We start from the raw sequence: 19,572 nt of genomic DNA, 5'->3' as shown, positions 1-19,572 counted from the left end.
CCCCTTGAGGAGAGAGTCCCCGACCCCCACCACTCGCCTCCTTCAATTGGGAGTGGTGGTCATGGAACCCCCAACCCTAGGACGGTGCATCTCATGCCTTCCAACTGGCAGAGTCTCCTTCTGCTCCCTTCCCTCAGACATATCATGTGGTCCACTCTCCGAATTGGTACCTGTGGAGAGAACATGAAAACGGTTATTTACCTGTATCTGCGTTGCCGATACATGGACGTTCCCCTTTCTTCTTCTGGAGTTCACATGATGCCAAATTTCTTCGCCGGCCTCCTGTCCCCGCTGTGCGGCCTGCTCTGAATCTTCAGAACCTTGTGCCCGTAGAAGCATATCCTGACGTCTGTCCAGGAAATCTTCAGTTTCTCTTATGCAACGCAGGGTCAACATCTGTTGCTCCAGACCTTGAACCTTCTCTTCCAATATGGAGACCAGTTTGCACTTTGTACAGACAAAGTCGCTTCTGTCCTGTGGAAGAAAGACAAACATAGCACATCCAGTGCAGATCACAACAGCTGAACACCCCCCATCCATATTACCTTCCTCCTACAAGCTTCCTCAGGAGATGCAGTAACTACTCAGAGAAGGCGGCAAGATGTAAGCCTCAATGGGCTCTCCCCAGGCGAACTCCCAGGCAAACTCCTGCTGTTAGCTGCTCTTCTGGTTCACTGCCGACTGGCTTTTTATACAGTCAGGCTCACCTGGAACAAGGAAAGTGTGGGCCCCTTACTGAAGGAGAGAGGCAACCTAGTGACAGAGGATGTGGAAAAAGCTAATGTACTCAATACTTTTTTTGCGTCTGTCTTCACGAACAAGGTCAGCTCCCAGACTACTGCACTGGCAGCACAGCATGGGGAGGAGGTGACCAGCCCTCTGTGGAGAAAGAAGTGGTTCGGGACTATTTAGAAAAGCTGGATGTGCACAAGTCCATGGGGCTGGATGCATTGCATCCGAGAGTGCTAAAGGAGTTGGCGGATGTGCTTGCAGAGCCATTGTCCATTATCTTTGAAAACTCATGGCGATCTGGGGAAGTCCCAGACGACTGGAAAAAGGCTAATGTAGTGCCCATCTTTAAAAAAGGGAAGGAGGAGGATCCTGGGAACTACAGGCCAGTCAGCCTCACCTCAGTCCCCGGAAAAATCATGGAGCAGGTCCTCAAGGAATCAATTCTGAAGCACTTAGAGGAGAGGAAAGTGATCAGGAACAGTCAGCATGAATTCACCAAGGGAAAGTCATGCCTGACTAATCTAATTGCCTTCTATGACGAGATAACTGGGTCTGTGGACGAGGGGAAAGCAGTGGACGTGTTGTTCCTTGACTTTAGCAAAGCTTTTGACAAGGTCTCCCACAGTATTCTTGCCAGCAAGTTAAAGAAGTATGGGCTGGATGAATGGACTATAAGATGGATAGAAAGTTGGCTAGATTGTTGGGCTCAACGGGTACTGATCAATGGCTCCATGTCTAGTTGGCAGCCGGTATCAAGTGGAGTGCCCCAAAGGTCGGTCCTGGGGCCGGTTTTGTTCAATACCTTCATAAATGATCTGGAGGATGGTGTGGATTGCACCCTCAGCAAGTGTGCAGACGACACTAAACTGGGAGGAGTGGTAGATACGCTGGAGGGCAGGGATAGGATACAGAGGGACCTAGACAAATTGGAGGATTGGGCCAAAAGAAATCTGATGAGGTTCAACAAGGACAAGTGCAGAGTCCTGCACTTAGGACGGAAGAATCCCATGCACCGCTACAGACTAGGGACCGAATGGCTCGGCAGTAGTTCTGCAGAAAAGGACCTAGGGGTTACAGTGGACGAGAAGCTGGATATGAGTCAACAGTGTGCCCTTGTTGCCAAGAAGGCCAATGACATTTTGGGCTGTATAAGTAGGGGCATTGCCAGCAGATAGAGGGACATGATCATTCCCCTCTATCCGACATTGGTGAGGCCTCATCTGGAGTACTGTGTCCAGTTTTGGGCCCCACATTACAATAAGGATGTGGAAAAATTGGAGAGAGTCCAGTGGAGGGCAGCAAAAATGATTAGGGGACTGGAACACATGAGTTATGAGGAGAGGCTGAGGAAACTGGGATTGTTTAGTCTGCGGAAGAGAAGAATGAGAGGAGATTTGATAGCTGCTTTCAACTACCTGAAAGGGGGTTCCAAAGAGGATGGATCTAGACTATTCTTAGTGGTAGCGGATGACAGGACAAGGAGTAATGGTCTCAAGTTGCAGTGGGGGAGATTTAGGTTGGATATTAGGAAAAACTTTTTCACTAGGAGCGTGGTGAAACATTGGAATGCGTTACCTAGGGAGGTGGTGGAATCCCCTTCCTTAGAAGTTTTTAAAGTCAGGCTTGACAAAGCCCTGGCTGGGATGATTTAATTGGGGATCGATCCTGCTTTGAGCAGGGGGTTGGACTAGATGACCTCCTGAGGTCCCTTCCAAGCCTGATATTCTATGGTTAAGTTGGCCCAATAAAAGATATTACCTCACCCCCGCCCTTGTCTGTCCAATATCCTGTGACTAACACCGGTACAACACTTTTATAAATCTCAAAATATAACAATTTGCCTTTTATTTGTTTGGCTTCCATTATGCTTCTGGCTAATCTGAAACGAGGTTCATGCTCTGATCCTTCCAGTGGATCTATTTATGCAGACTTCTGCACCCATGTAAACCCAGTTGCATGACTGAGGCTTTTATTAGGAAGAAATGGCACCAGATCTAAAAGTAGCAAGCTTTTATTTTTGTACAATGTTCCCAGACAGGATCTGTAGTTTGGTTACCTTATCATGTGTATCTCTCCAAGTGGATTGCCTTCAATAAATAATGTAAATTCTACACTTTTTTGTTTACTCTACAGCAGTCAGACTACAGTAAAATCTGTTCTCACTTAAAATTATTTGTTGTTAATTAATAATACAAAATCAGAAATCTGAAATTTGTTTTAATATGGTAATTAACCAGATTACCAGGAGTAGAGCTAAGAAAATAATTTTTAGAAAGCCCTTTGACAAATTGTAGTACTTTGTTTGTGCATTGTCCCTGGACAAATCATGATTTTAACAGATTTATCTGAAGTTATTTCTGCAAATAATTATTGTTCTGTAGATTTACCAGCAGCTTTTAGTAATGATTTGAAAATCAAAATGTTATGGATATGAAGGTTCCACAATACATTTCTTCTGACTGGATGTGTAAAACTCATGTGACCCATTTCTGCAAGGTGTGGGGATGCCTCTTGAGGGTGCTGTGCATCCTCAACTCCTGTGAAACTCAGCAGAAGTTAAGGGTGCTCAGCTGACAAAATTCTGCTCTTATTGATGCTGGTGTGTAGCGATGCAAGATTCACCCGGCAGCACCTCCTGCTGGTCATCCAGGGAATTAGCTTGCCAGTCTTCAGAGCACCCTCTGTCAGCCGGTATCTCACCTGTTGCTGGCGCCCAGTGTCCCCCTTGGACCCCAGTGCCCCTTTCCCTTGGGTCCCACCCCCTGGCAGTACCCCCCCAGTCTCTGGGTCTCCCCTCCCCAGGGAACCCCAACCCCCTGTCCCATCCTCACCTCAGTATATGGCTACTGCTAGTCACCACCTAGCAGTGTATAAGCAACTCATCACAGGCAAGGGGAGTTTGGAGCTGCTGCCTCTGCCTACCCTTGGGTTGCCCTGTTGCAACCCCAGTACCCTGTCTTAGGCCATCTGCCAGGCCTGCAGCCTCCCAGTTCCTCTGGCCTTCCCCAGCCCTGCTTCACTTCAGGTACCCTGGTATACTCTCCCAGCAGCCACACCCATCTCTCTCCACCACTAGAGGAGACTGTCTGAATATCTGGCTCACAGCCCTTTTATAAGGGCAGCTGTGGTCTGTTTGGGGCATGGCCCCAGCTGTGTCTACTTCCCCAATCAGCCTGGGAACTACTTGCCCCCAGCCACAGCCCTCTCCTGGGTTGTTTTACGCCCCTTGTGGTGTTAAAGTATATTATGTTGATTGACTTTACTGGAATTACTGCAGTTTGATTTGTACTTTTCATGGGTGTAATTGAGAGCAGAATGTATCCTGGTATCCCTGCAAGGTGGTGAATAACTTGTAAGCCTTAAGGAGTCCATGCTCAGGTTTCTAGTGTGAAATTTGTTTTGGTGTAAGTGAAGTTAGACATCATAAAAGTAATGCAACCAAATTGGGGCCTGAACCAAAGCCCACTGAAGTCAGTGGAGTCTTTCCATTGACTTCAATGGCTATGGATCAGTCCCCCAATAAAAATACGTTAATGAATGAGTTGTAGCAACAAACTGAAAAGTTCAGTCATGCATAAGGTGTATTGAGTTCACTACAAAAGGTTTTTTTTCTCCTGCTGATAATAGCCCACCTTAATTAATTGGTCTCGTTACAGTTGGTATGGCAACACCCATTTTTTCATGTTCTCTGTGTATATATATCTTCCTACTGTATTTTCCACTGCATGCATCTGATGAAGTGGGTTTTAGCCCACAAAAGCTTATGCCCAAATAAATTTGTTAGTCTCTAAGGTACCACAAGTATTCCTCTCTCTCTCTTTTTTTTTTTTTTTTTTTTGCTGATACAGACTAACATGGCTACCACTCTGAAACGAGTTAAGACCCTAGTCCTATAAACGGTTAAGTATGAATACAGATTTGCTCCTGATCCTGATATCAGGACTACTCACATGAGCAAACCTTATGCTGTGTTTAAGTGTTTGACGCATCAGGGCCCATGTGCTTTTGTAAGCTAAAATTTTTCCACTTATAGCTGCCATACATTGGGAGTTAAGTTAAATAGGAGGTTTGTGTAAAATTACTTGCCTCTGGTCTTAGTTTTTTAGATTTCACTATTTAATCTGATAACGACTTTACCAGTTACTTTGTGGTTTTTAATTTTTTTTCTTTTTTTTTTTTCAGGAATTGAATCAGATACTTATAGAGACACCACCAGTTTGGAAAGGATCATCAAAACTTTTCCGTAATCTTAGAGAGAAAGGTGAGGAAGATTTATTTTACTGAATGACTTTACTACATCTATTTTAGATTCTGTATAGTGGAAATATTGTTGCTAAAATATGCACTTTTAAGTTGAATTCTTAATTTTTTTTCCAAAAAGAGGGAAAACAGTTGTCTTTTACATTTTAGAGACTAACAAAATTTCCTTCAATATCTGCATTGTTTGATCATGATTGCAGCTGCCGTAGGATCGCTATATATAGTACTATCTGAATCTGGAACAGTTTTTTGAAGTGTGTTGTATTGGTATTTAAATGTTTCAAGTTTAATTTTGTCCTTTTAATGAGAATTACCTACAAAAGAGACATAGATAAAATACTTTTAATTAAAGGATACAGAATGACTTTCAGTTTTGATAGGTGCAAAGGTAGTAATGTGTATTGATTTCCTTGAAAAACTTCAGTTATTCATGTTCCCCACAATACTAATTGATGATTTCTAAAATCCCATGTAGTACCTCAACTCTTTAATCAAGAAAATCAGATTTATGCATTAGCAATTTCTAAACTTCTGCAGATCAAGGTTTTGACTTGACTTGGTTTTGAAAATCTTCATAGCTTCTGACCATCAAACTTCACATTAATTATTGGGAAAAGATATAATCTCACTCTAGATCTCTGATATATTTTTTAAAAAGTACATATTCACTAAAAACCTGTTGGTTTCTGTACTATGGAAACTTGTAAAAGCCATCCAAATTAACCTATTTAGTCTTGTGTTTGTTTCCACAGTAGCAGAAGACTCATGGAGTTTTTAAATTTAAATCTGGCCTTAAATTAGTTAAATCAGACAACTATTACAAGATGATATAACCAAAAATATTATCTATTACAGCAGGTTGAATAAAGTGATCTTGAAATACTAGTCTGCCCGAACTGGTGATTCTTGTTAGAATGACACCTTGGAAGAGTTAAGTCTTTTCTGAGTACTGGGGCTGTAGGTATTTTTCTGTGCTGTTGCCAGATACCAATACTGGGTTGACTGCAGTTCAGTTTTGTTAGGTTTCAAACTGAAGTAAACATTTACAATAAGCTATAAAGAAACCCCCAAAACTAAGCTCATCTTTGGAACGGTACTAAAAGTGTTGCGGCATGCCTCAGCTTCATGGTCATGAAAACCATTTGCTGCTCACTGTTGTCAGCATTAAATCGAAGAGAGGCACTGAAGCCCTGAAATAAGGCTTTTTTTGGGGGGGTAAAGCTTCAGGATTTATTACACAGTAACTCCTCCGTCAGCGTTGTAGTTATGTTCTTGAAAAATGCAACTTTAAGCGAAATGATGTTAAGCGAAATGATGTCAATGCAACTTTAAGCAAAAAATGCAACTTTAAGCGAAATGATGTCAATTTCCCCATAAGAATGAATGTAAATGGGGGGGAGGGGGTTAGGTTCCTGGGAAATTTGTTTCACCAGACAAAAGACATATACATATACGTTATACGTTTTAAACAATTTAAAACAATTTAATACTGTACTCAGCAATGATGATTATGAAGCTTGGTTGAGGTGGTAGAGTCAGAGAGTGAAAGAGGGTGGATTGTCCAGCTGCTCCTCTTTCTGTTCTTTCCAAAGTGCCAGGGGATGCTCAACCCACAGCTCTGCCCCAGGCCCATCTCCACTCCAACCCTTCCCCCAAGGCCCCACCCCACTGTGTCCTCGCTCCTCCCCCACAAGCCTCCTGAATGCCTCGAAACAGCTGATTTCTGCAGGCGGGAGGCACAGGGAGGGAGGGGGGAGTTGCTGACCTGCGGGGTAGGTGGGAGACGCTGGGGAGGGTGGATGGGAGCTGATAGGGGGTCTGCAGGCCCACCCTGGTTCCAAGCCCCCATAACCAAACAACGTTATAAGCAAACATTGCGCAACTTTAAATGACTATGTTCTCTAATAGATCAGCAACATAACAACGAAACAACATTAACCGGGACGACATTAAATGTGGAGTTACTGTACCTAAGTCCATTTGTATTAACTTTAGGATAATTCAAAACTAGAGAGTATGTAGCAAGTACACTTAGCATGTATAAAGTTGCAGTGAAACCTGTCCTCTATGTAGCTCTTGTGCAGCCTAATCCTGTAAAGTTATGGAGCTATAGATTACCTCTCTCCTGTGGAGTTTTTAGACTCCTCAAGAGAAAAAAAATAGCTTCCTTGAAGTTTGGTGTGCACCTTATAAATATGTTATGCTTGCAAGAGAAATTACCATAGTTTGCTTTCTGCTATGACGAATTTGGCTCCATAAAAATATGAGTTTTAGATCATCTAAGTAAAACACAAACATTCCATTTTTAGACTGTTTATAAACACTGGTTCAGTGATGTCAAGTTATGTGCTTAGAACGATGTGCTAGGACTCAGGAGATCTGGGTTCCATTTCCAGTTGAGACATTGGGCAAAGTGACTGTGCTTCAGTTTTTCGTTCTGTAAAAATCCAATATTGGAAAATGCTTTGAGCTCTACTGATGAAAAGCACTACATGAGGTATAACTATTATTTATTTATTACATATGCCTTAGTCCATTGAAAAATATTCATACATAAGTAAAGACTCTGTAAGAACTAGGGCTCAAATTAGGGTTCAAATTTTAAATATTTAACAATAGGAATCACCTTTCTCACTCTTCACATAACATTTGTTAAAACCATATATTTATTTATATATTTTAACTGTGTTACTCTTCAGTCCTTAAGTATGTCTCCTTCATGCAGGGCTGTTGCAGAATTCCAGCAACACTTTTGTTTTTGGTGACCTATCCTTTATTAAAAGATACCTTACGATGGAACTACTTTGTTAGGCTGAGAAGTTCTTGTGCAGTTCACATGAAAGTAATATTAAATTATTTCCATGTACCTCATATATGATACAAGGTGCAAAACTGGATATCTACATCAAATGTACCTTCGATTTAGAAAAGGTATGAAGTAAAATATAAAGGAATTATTTAATTAAAAGTTTGACTAAATTGAATGCTAAATGACACTTTAATTACTAATGGGAGAGGAACACATACAGTTGTTTTTTTTGGCCTTTTAAATTCCAGTTCTGCTATTTTTCATTTTTCCATTGGTTTTATTTTTTGGTTCAGACTAAAATCTGACTTCAGGTATGCACAATAATGTTCAATCCTTCCCAGTACCTACATGCACAGATTGGAGTATTTTTTAAGCAGTCACCTGCTTTTGGACTGGGAGCATTGTGGAGGCACTGTAATCACTGATTGAAAAAGTATTGCCTCCCTTTCTAGCAACTTCTTGTGGTGGATGTTTTTCCACAGGGAACTTTGTGTAGGTCTCATTTGCTAGAGGGAAAATTACAACAATGCAGGGGCCTTTGAGGGATTGGAGAGAAGGGTGTTGTGGGTGGGTCAGTGAGATGGTCTGGCTACAAAACGATGGAGGAAGAAGGGAGAAAAAATCTTTTTGAGTTTATTGTAAGTGTCTTTAAAAAAATTACTGGAGTGGCAGTGCTATTATTTGGCTGCATCTATTATCATGGCAATAAGGGTCACTCGATTAAATTAATAGGCAGGAGGTTTAATACAGACAAGAGAAAGTATTTTTTCACACAACGCACAATTAACCTGTGGAGCTCATTGCTATGGGATGTTGTGATGATCAAAAATATAGATGGGTTAAAAAAAGAACTAGAAAAGTTCATGGAGGACAGGTTCATCAATGGCTATTAACCAAAATAGTCAAGATACAACCCCATGCTCAGGGCAGCCCTAAGCCTCTGACTGCCACAAGCCAGGAGGCAAGACAGGGTGGATCGCTCCATAATTGCCCTGTTCTGTATACTCCCCTGGAAGCTCTGGTACTGCCCACTGTGTGACCTAGTACGACAGCTCTCATGTTTTTATGTTCTTATCTGTGAAACTAGCTTTCTGAGTTGGTAACTCAGGGTGAGTTCAAAACATGTTTCAAAAACACCTGTGCCTAACTCTCATTGAAAACAAGGCACCTAACTACCTTTAAAAACTGGCCCTCAGTACCTAATTTGAAAGCTTTCTATCTGTATCCTTATGACCAACTTTATCTTTGTCTGCTCCCTTTTGTTCACTCAGCTGGTGCCTGAACTCATTCAATGTTTACATTTTGCAAGAAAAAGTTCCCTAGGCATCTAAGTTTCTGCCTCTGGGCATGTGCACTGCTGCCTTGGGCAGGTGTCTGGGTGCCTATCTCATACTTAAACCCTAACTTGATCCTCAAACCAGAAGAGATAGATGTTGCCCCATGTATTTTGCCTGCAGCGCCCGATCCAGAAGCAGGATCTGAGCTGCCTAACGCCACACAAAACAAGCCAGGCGGGGAAGGGAGGAGGCCTTTCTTATAACCTTTTCCCATCAGGTTAGGGTATTTACCTGGAATGTGGGAGATGCTGATTCAGCTTCCCATCTGCCTGATGAGAAGAGATTCAACTGGGCATTCCCACCTCTCAGCTGAGTACCCTCATTACTGGACCATAGAGTCATTCTCATTCTCTCTCTGGCCCTACATATATATAATTTTTTAATACAAAGAGGAACAGCTTCAACAAGCGTAATTGAGAGACCTGTATGAAACTACCCCATATTCTAGTAGTTAAGACCTGAGAGGTGGGAGATTCCCTGTTCAAATCCCTTCTTCTCATCAGGGGACGGGGGGATTGAACAAGGATCTTACATCACAAGTGGGTTCCCTAACAACTAGGCTAAATGTTATAATGGAGGATGACTACTGGTTGTCCTCATGTGGTGTTAGGAGTGTGTGCTGCTCTTTTTGCAAGAAACAGTTTATGCACTTAGAAAAGGAGTACTTGTGGCACCTTAGAGACTAACCAATTTATTTGAGCATAAGCTTTCGTGAGCTACAGCTCACTTCATCAGATGAATCCGATGAAGTGAGCTGTAGCTCACGAAAGCTTATGTTCAAATAAATTGGTTAGTCTCTAAGGTGCCACAAGTACTCCTTTTCTTTTTGCAAATACAGGCTAACACGGCTGTTACTCTGAAACCAGTTTATGCACTTGACTCCTGGCTGTGGATCGCAAGCAGATTGGACTTGGGTACCTAACTCCATGAGATGGGTGGAGATGAGGACAAACCCCCTTCATTGGCATCTCCCATTGCTTATCCTAGGCAGCTCCCAGCCTAGCATAATGTCTTTTATAGATCCCATTCTCGAGTGCCTACCTCTGCCCATGCATTGTATAGGGAGACTAGGTGCCTAACTCAACTCAGGGTTTGTGGTTTCCAGTGATTTCCAGGGCACCTACAGGTTAGGTGTTGCAATGCTGAGCACTGCAATGCCTAAGTTCCTTTGTGAATTGGGCCCTTAATTACTTTCTCATGACTTTCTCTTATTTCTGTAACTCAAGATATTTGTTTAGGTCAGATTGTCCCCTTTTGGTTTATGTTGATATAAGAGACTTATCTCAAAAAAGTTATGACATTCTTCTGTAAAATGCCTATTTCCTTTTGTTGAATGTGCCATGAATTATGGTCTAGTTTGCTAAGTACTGACACTGAATCCAAGGAAATACTTTATATCACAACCAAATATACAGTATAAAAATGCAATAACCTGCAAAGGTGTGATCTCCCTATTTTTATTTTGTACAGGTGTAGATTGAATTGTTCACTGAAAATAAAATCTTAAAGCATTTCTAAACCATCTTATCTAAACATCTACAGCAGTTCTTAACTATCATGATCTTGACATATTTTACTGTTATTCCCAGGCTGAATTATTTTATGTAGGGTAGACCCTGTACAAGACAGAACAAAAAGGCAGTTCTGACCTCAAAACGTTTGCAATCTAAGTATAAGACAAGAGACCATAGGTAGATAGAGACAGGGGAGTACAAGGAAACAATGAGATTGTATTGGTTGGTGTGAAGGGGTGGACAAACCCCACACTGGCTCCAAGGGAGTTAAAGGATAATACTGGACCCAGGTAGCCCCTCCCCTCCAGACCTGCAGAGCAAGCTTAAAGGGAGAAATTCAGCTCAGAAGTGGGAGGCTGGGGAGGAAGATAGACCTTCCTGGACAAGGGTGCCAAAGAAGCCTCCCTTTGAGGAACAGGACTGCATACTGAGCCCAGTTGGGGCTTAAGGTTTAGTTTTTGTTTGTTTTTTTCTTTTTCTTTTGTTACCTTATATTGGACTGGGAGCTCTGGGGGGAGACAGATGGTAGGAAGTGACCGAGGGAGGGTAACTCCGAGGGCACTGCAGGATGCTGGACACTACTGACTCTCATAGGGCCCTAGTTCAGAGCCCGGTGGAGTGAGAGGACCCAGGCTCCCCTACCTACTTCCACTGCTGCAGGAGGGGGCACAAGCGACATGCCACTCTTACTCCATGTCTGATAAGAAAAGGGCAAGGACATTGCAAACCTGAGGGGAAGCCAAACCCATCCTTGGGTGAGGAACTGGACTGAAAGGCTTTCCTGCTGAGAGGCAATACTGTGTGTGCTACCCAGTAAACCACCTGACCCTCTGAGGGCTCTGTTACATTTGGCATGATAGGTAGTGGTCTCAGCACACTAGTGGCCCGGGCATTGTCAAGTTTTTTTATGGCATCACAGCAAAGGAGATTTTAAAGAAGAGATCTGAAGGAATATAGTGAAGTAGCTTTGTGGATACTTACAGGCAGATCCTCCCAAGCATGGGGCAGCATGGGAGAAAGCACAAAGGTGCTTGTTTCTTATCAATATTTGATAATAAAATAATCTTCATATCAATTGAGAATTACATTATATGTTCTATTAATAGTTGTTGATGTGACTCTACTTTTAAAAGATACAGATATGCTCTAAATAATGTAAACATTACCATATAGTAGGCAATCACATATGCAATATAAATAACTCTTCTAAAAATATTCTCCATTAAAAAGTGTATCCAATAATAAGCTTTGTGAATTGTGTAATACAAATATCTCTAAAATTTCTGCATCTGATTCACCAGTGTCTTATTCCAGTTTTCTGCCAGTGAGAGTCAATTGAAATTAATAAAATTATGGTGTAAAATTGGAGCAAAGTGGTAGAATAATAACAGTGCTTTTAATTAGTAGGTTCAAAGTACTCTACAAAAGTGGTATCATTGTCTCCATTTTATAGATAGGGAATGTGAGAGGCAGAGAGATGACATGCCAAAGGCAGAGATAGGAATAGAATCGAGATCGCCAGAGTCCCAATCCAGTCTTAATCTCCTAGTTCACACTGTCTCTCTATTAGGCTTTATTGCTACAATGTATGCATTTTGATATAAAGTATGTAGATGGGCAGGTCCTCAGCTGGTGTATTTTGGTAGAGCTTCATTGAAGTCAGTTCAGCTACACCAATTTACACCAACTAAGGATATGGTCCAGGGCTTTTTATTTCAATCGTTTTCACCTCAAGTGACCTCTGCACCTTCTATGTGGTCTTCAAGTTATCCCTTCTTTCTGAGCTATAGTCATTCCAGAATCTTTCTCCCATAACACTCAGGGCAGTCAACCAGAACTATCTGTCCATAGGTTGCAATATACTAGTACAAACAAAAGGAGGGAATGCTTTCAAGGCCTCCTAGATAGCTCCCTTCATGTCTGCTGACATACTACTTGACAGTTGCTCTTCCTTCCTTTATTTTACAACAAAGAAACACTGAAAACACTTTATTATCAAACACTGAAAAACAATCTGTAAAATAATTTTTTACATTTGACTGATTACTCAAGCATGTTTTACATCCCTTTATCTATATCTCAGCTTCATTTGATCTCTAGGTAGCTGACCTTCCAAGTAGTCACAGACCTAATGAAAAATTGGAACTGGTCTTTGACACATAACAGTAATTCTCAGTTTCTGAGGTACTGTACAAAATCTAGATGACACAAGGCAGAATACATGATTGTATTTATTATTCGGGTAACTGCTTTTAAACTTGAAATGCTAGCAGAAGCAGCTACATTTTGTTTACAAATCCACAATTTTGTGGGGGTGGCGGGAGTGAGATACTATCCATTTTCCTTATAAATTAGTATTAGAACTGCTTAGAAGCCTTCCCTACTTTAGCTGCACCACAACAACCACCAGCGGCAGCAGAAGGTTTACTCCAGGGATTTCCATTTAGACTGAGGAAGAGGGGGAAGAATTAAATATGTTTGTTTATTTTATTTTCTGAAATTAGGGGTTGGGCTAGGGTCGGAGAGGAAAGAGGTTCAAATTTAGTGAATTTACGGGTGTGTAAGGGTTCATTTGGGGGATGGATAGGTGGTTTGGTGTGATTAAATGATAGCTTAATCAACTGCCTTCCTTTTACATCATCCCCACATTCCAGCCTCAGTAGGAAGACCAAAATGATCTGGGTATTTTTTCTTGTTTTTTGAGGGTAGGAGACATATCCATCATGGAAGCGTTGCCCTTTTAGGATAAATGGCCTGGGTGTAGGATTATTTAGGATAAATGAAATGTTGTACAGGAGAATATGTAGGGAGTGATTCTGAAGGTAATGGCTGTGAGGTTTTGGGATGTTATTGGTAAAGGTGTTTGGGAGAGTGAATAGTCTTCTTAGTTTGGCTTTGTAGACAAAGGATCTTCAATGCAGGCTAGTATTGAGGTGTGGCAGCTATGACCACTCAATAATCACTGCAGAGGGCCAACAGAGTTGAAAAATGTTGCTATGTGTAGGGAATATGGTAGTATTGTATGCAAAGAATTAATTGTGGGTGTTTGGATTCCTCCGTTCCTATATTCATGTATGGGAGGAGACAAGTCAGAAAAATACCTTGTGAGGTCAAAATGCATAATTTCTGTTTCACTGGTTTTACCTATAGTTAAGGACAAAAATCCCAGTTTTAGCTTCATGCTGATAGGTGGAAGATCAGTGAATTTCAACAGTCCATGATTTAATTAGGATTTTTGCCCCCCAGGCTTGCCTGTATTAGCAAAACGTGGCTGGATGTTACCATTTTACCGGTTTGGGCACAGTTGGGTCAAGCGAGGTATTCTGTACAGTATTAGCCTAAAAAAGACAGATGAAGATCTACTCTGCATGATTTTTGTATGGAGCCTGAAAAGCTGGAAGTTTCCTGCACCCAGGCTAGATTAATTACAATATGTTCATTTTGTGCTATTCCCAGGATGCATTTAAGTTGGCATAAGTTCAGGAGAACCAGCTGATGTGCTGCAAATTATCCGTGTGAGTTGCTGACCCACCTTGGAGGTACCAAGGCTAATAGCAATCAGTGATTTTAACATGTGTATGGATGACAAATTGTTGGAATGAGCTTTGGATTTCACAGCCACTATGATGACCATGAAGAAATTCCAGGTGGTTCCTGGTTCAGTGCTCACAGATAGTCTAGTTTTTGGTTTGGGACTGGAAGTTAGTCATTTAGGGCTAGATTTTTAAAGGTATGTAGGCACCTAAAGATGCAGATAGGAGATTAATGGGATTTTCAGGAACACATAGGTGATTAACTTGCATTGAAATAAATGGGAGTTAGCTGTCTAGGCACTTTTGAAAATCCCACTAGGCACCTGCAACTTGAAAAAATCTCACCCTTGGAGTTTGGCTAATATTATAGACCAACTCATAATTCCTGTGTTTTTTGAGATAGTGCCCTTCCTATCATGTTGGGGACTAGGGACCAGTTTTGGTGGTCTGCCATTAAAGATTAATGGAACTGAAGCCTTTCCAGTAGACCCTCAAGGCAGTAATTATTCCTTAAGCAGCCCATTTTGAAAAGAGTCCAGAATATCCCTAATTCACTGACCTTCTGGGCATTCTGCAAGATTATCTATTTACCCAGGCTTTTGGGGAAGAAGGAGCGCAATTTGTGGTAATGAGTGTATAATACGGATGTTGGGTTCAAGCCTGATCAATTATTTTCTGCAGTTTGAACCAGTTCAAAATTTTTTGTGATTGGATTTTTAAAGTATCGCAGAAGTATTGAGAGGCCTAGAATAGGTGCTTCATATATATCTAAATTGGTAAATAGTTCTGACATTACACTTCAATTTTTAACAAAGCCTTAAAAATCAATATTTAATTAAAGGTTTCAGAATAGCAGCCATGTTAGTCTGTATCCGCAAAAAGAAAAGGATGCATCTGATGAAGTGAGCTGTAGCTCACGAAAGCTTATGCTCAAATAAATTTGTTAATCTCTAAGGTGCCACAAGTACTCCTTTTCTTTTTATTTAATTAAAATGTATAAGCTCATCTAATAAGAGTTGAATGTAAACTTCAAAGCATAATTAGAGTGTATGTATGTATACACAGAGGCAGCCAAATACTAAAATCTGTGTATTGTTAAGCAATGTGAGAAGCAAAATTCCTAACTAGATATGTGTACTAACATTCAGTAAAATTATGACCCAAGCTTAAACAAATTTAAAGATGACATCAGGAGAGAACACAGTTTTAATTGTAATGTGAAACCTTTGTATACTACCATAAGATAAAAAGAAAAGGAGTACTTGCGGCACCTTCGAGACTAACAAATTTGTTAGTCTCTAAGGTGCTGTAAGTACTCCTTTTCTTTTTATGGATACAGATTAACACGGCTGCTACTCTGAAACCTACCATAAGATACTTCCATGTGTCATGGTTGGGGTTTTGGAAAAACTTGGTGTAATGCATCATGCACATTACTTTCAAGGGATGAGACTAATATATGTTTAACCTAGTGTTTTAGTAGTAAGGCTGCAGTGTATTTGTAGAACAACTTACCTGGACTACAAACCACTCTCCGCTGGTGAGAGAAAGAGAGAGATTTTAGTTTTCTGACAGTTCCAAAATATCAAAAAGTAAGCTCACATTGAACAAAACCTTTTGGGTATTTTTAACTTGTTCTAAAAGATAAAGAAAATGAAGGGCTACATTTGGAAAACAGGAGGAGGTGATTTATAACCATTCGTCCAGTAGTTAACGCAATCACCTTGAATGTGGACAGCCTAGGTCTGGAGCAGAGTGCCTAAACCACCAGGCTATTGGCTGCCTATTCTAGTGTGGGGCTCTCTCAATCTTTTCTTTTGAAGCTGTTCCATTTTGTATAAATAAATATTCATTGGAGCAAGAATTGGAATGTAGGTGTTCTCCCTCCCAGGTGAGTGTCCTGAGCACAAGGCTATAGAGTCATTCATTTTTGCTCTCCCCCCTCAATGACTGTTCAAGTATTTTATAGAAAGTGGAACAGCTTCAACAGGACAGAGCGAGGGAGACCCCCTTTAGAATTCCCAGTAGCCTGGTTGTTAGGGTACTTACCTAGAAGGAGTGAAGATCTGGGTTCAAATCCCTGCTCTGGAGTGGAGATTTGAACCTGGGTCTCCCACATCCCAAATGAGTACCCTACCCATTGCACTAAAGGTTATAAGGGGGATGACAGTGCCCCTACTTCCATTTTTGTGAATAATGCCTAGATCCCTGTGTGAAATCTTGCCTGAAAAAAGATTTCGTTTTGTTAATGTTGAAATGATTCATTTTGACTTTTTGGAAAAATGTTCTCTTTTTTTTGTTTTGACTGAAACAATTTGCTGGAATATACATGAATTCGCAAAATGTTTCAGTCAACCTAAATCTGCTTTCTGACTGAAAAATAGTTTCATCTGAACAATTTTGCTCAGCTGTAATGTATATATGTGTAAAGAAAACCTCTAATTTTTCAAGCTTGACAAATGAAGGCTCATTAGAGTTGATATGACATGACACTTTTTTTGTCTCTAGGTTTGATTTCCTACACAGAATATCTGTTTCTCCTTTGTATCTTAACAAGTAAGTATTCTGAAAAAAACTCACTGCAATTTTGTGATTCTGAATTTATTGCTATACATTAGAATATTTTATGTTCACTTAAAAATTATATAAATTATATGGGAAAAAATCACATCCATCTTTTCCATATAACTTGGTCACTGTATTATCCCAGGGTAATCTCGTAACGTTTCAATTGAAGTGTTGTATTACATGGGCACCCTTTACTGAAAATGAGAGATTAAGGATTATCAGATGAATTGAACATCAGTTTGTAGTGTATAATCTCAGTCCTCTGAAATTGCTGCATAATTGTTAGATAAATTTATTAAAGTTTATAAAGGACTTCTGAAGATGGAGAGAGATAATAAATTGTAAATATTATTTTTCAATCTATATATGATATCCGCTTACATAGTTTTAGAAAATCTGTTAAAACTGAGCCAAATATTTATTGGTAAACAACAAACACTAACAGAATTAAATATTTGTTTTGTCTTCCACCTGGGAAAACAATATAGAAGAATGTAGAAGGTTTAATTGTTTGATTGTATTAGAGTCAATTATGTATAGTATAGATTTTCCATAACTAACACAATTGTTTGAGATTTTAGATTTGTAAATTAAAGATTTACGAACTAGTTTTAGAAGTTTTGTTAACTTCAAATAATAGGCTTTTAAAACTGTCATCTATTGGAATTTAAAAATCAAACACAAGAACCACAACAGTGCTTCATTTATTTGGGCATTTCATGCAAGAATTCTCAAGTGTAAGCATGGAATCATATACACAGGATTGTATGTGTCAGAACCCAGTTCTTTTTAATCCAGACTTTTCAAAGAGGTTTATATGAGAAACTGATACCTCAGATGTAGAGCTAGAGGCTCTTCTTTCATAAGAAGTTAAGGGAGAAGAAAACCCCATACTCTACATAAGCTAAAAGCTGTTCTCCAGGGAGAAAGTTGTATCCATCATTGAGAAAGAGGTCGTGGCAGTGAAGTGGTCTATGGACTGCCTGAGGTACTATTTGCTGAGGAACCCTTTTTCTATGATCACAGACCTCCCTAAATGTAGCCCTGGAAGGCACCCAGTGCAGACAGCAGCGGCCCGACAGGCGCCTGGCACTGACTTGTAACTCGGCGGGGGCACTGAAGACCCGAACCCTAGTGTGCCCGGCAGGGACTGAAGCCCCAGCGCTTCCCAGCAGGGGCTGAAGCTCTAAGCTCCGGCGTACCTGGCGGGGCTCCATTTAGGGAGGGCAGGGCAGCACTTGCCCCCCAGTTATGAGTCAGCCCCAGCAGCCAGCTCCTCCAAGCCCACCAGAACACAGCCAGTCACTCCTCTGCCTGCACTACACCCCACACACACACTAACTGCTCACAGCTCCCCCAGAGCTTTGTGGTCTGGTCAAAAGCCTCTAGTGATCTGGATTTTTCCCACAGTCCCCCTGTTGACTACCCTTGCTCTAGAATATTTTGGCTGAATTTTTTTTCCATTACAAATAATATCCATAAAATGGACTAATGTCTGACCAAAAATGAGATTCTTTATTATAGGTAAGAAGTGAAGTGGGAGGTGCCTTACCCATTTTTTGACTGAAGGACAAAATAGTTCAATTGTCCGAATGTTAGACGTTAAACTGGAATTTTCGAAATCCAAACAACTGAGGTTATCAGCTGATGCCATTTTTATGTAACTATGGCAGAGTAAGAAGCGGGCTTTGGTCCATCATTGCATAGGGCCACAAGTAAAGGCAAGAAATTATTACTAAATTGAATAATGTAATAAGCTTTGGAGTTCAGGCTAATATGACTGGGTTTTCAACTTTTCCTTCCAAGTGCTCAAAAGGACCTACTAGAATAATGGTGTACATGTGGAGTAAATGCAAACATTGCATACCTTTTAGAGACATGGAATATATGGCCATAGGACTGTGCTTTAAATCATAGAATCGGCTTGTCAACTGTTCCTCTTGTCAATATCAGGGAACATGAGTATGGATTGTTTTAGTTGGTAGCATTAAGACCTGACCAAGGGCACATAGCAGCATCTCTTTAATCAGTGGGAGATCTATTTTTTTTCTACCCAAACTTTTGGCCAGTCACTTTAATAAAAATGTCATTTGATATTTTAAAAGGAAAATCATATTGGAAAATTCTCTGAAGGATTCATTTAACATCTTAGTCATCATTTTTTCTCTAGTGCTGCCTTGGCATTTAGAAGTTGAAAGGAAATGGTATTCATAATTCTCTGAGCCTCTCTGGTTAATAAAAAGAAAAGGAGGACTTGTGGCACCTTAGAGACTAACAAATTTATTTGAGCATAAGCTTTTGTGAGCTACAGCTGAATGCATCCGATGAAGTGAGCTGTAGCTCATAGAATCATAGAATATCAGGGTGGGAAGGGACCTCAGGAGGTCATCTAGTCCAACCCCCTGCTCAAAGCAGGATCGATCCCCAATTAAATCATCCCAGCCAGGGCTTTGTCAAGCCTGACTTTAAAAACTTCTAAGGAAGGAGATTCCACCACCTCCCTAGGTAACGCATTCCAGTGTTTCACCACGCTCCTAGTGAAAAAGTTTTTCCTAATATCCAACCTAAATCTCCCCCACTGCAACTTGAGACCATTACTCCTTGTTCTGTCATCTGCTACCACTGAGAACAGTGTAGAGCCATCCTCTTTGGAACTCCCTTTCAGGTAGTTGAAAGCAGCTATCAAACCTCCCCTAATTCTTCTCTTCCGTAGACTAAACATCCCCAGTTCCCTCAGCCTCTCCTCATAACTCATGTGTTCTAGTCCCCTAATCATTTTTGTTGTCCTCCGCTGGACTCTCTCCAATTTTTCCACATCC

General features: G+C 40.8%; 1 protein-coding gene across 6 annotated transcripts in view; it reads left to right on the top strand.

Annotated features, from left to right (window-relative positions):
* The window catches only part of MICU3 (mitochondrial calcium uptake family member 3), a 151,481-nt gene that overhangs the window by 66,480 nt on the left and 65,429 nt on the right, over nt 1-19,572 (top strand). For all 6 annotated transcript variants that reach the window (XM_084625409.1, XM_084625411.1, XM_084625410.1 and 3 more), the window contains 2 exons: nt 4,915-4,993; nt 16,694-16,741. In XM_084625409.1, the coding sequence (XP_084481535.1) occupies nt 4,915-4,993; nt 16,694-16,741 (127 nt within the window). The remainder of the gene's footprint in view (nt 1-4,914; nt 4,994-16,693; nt 16,742-19,572) is intronic.

Source organism: Lepidochelys olivacea (genome assembly GCF_965140295.1).
Source record: "Lepidochelys olivacea isolate rLepOli2 genome assembly, chromosome: 4".
NCBI classification, from domain to species: Eukaryota; Metazoa; Chordata; order Testudines; family Cheloniidae; genus Lepidochelys; species Lepidochelys olivacea.
The sequence above is the reverse complement of the archived record's forward strand: the minus strand, read 5'-3'. Positions and strand labels throughout refer to the sequence as shown.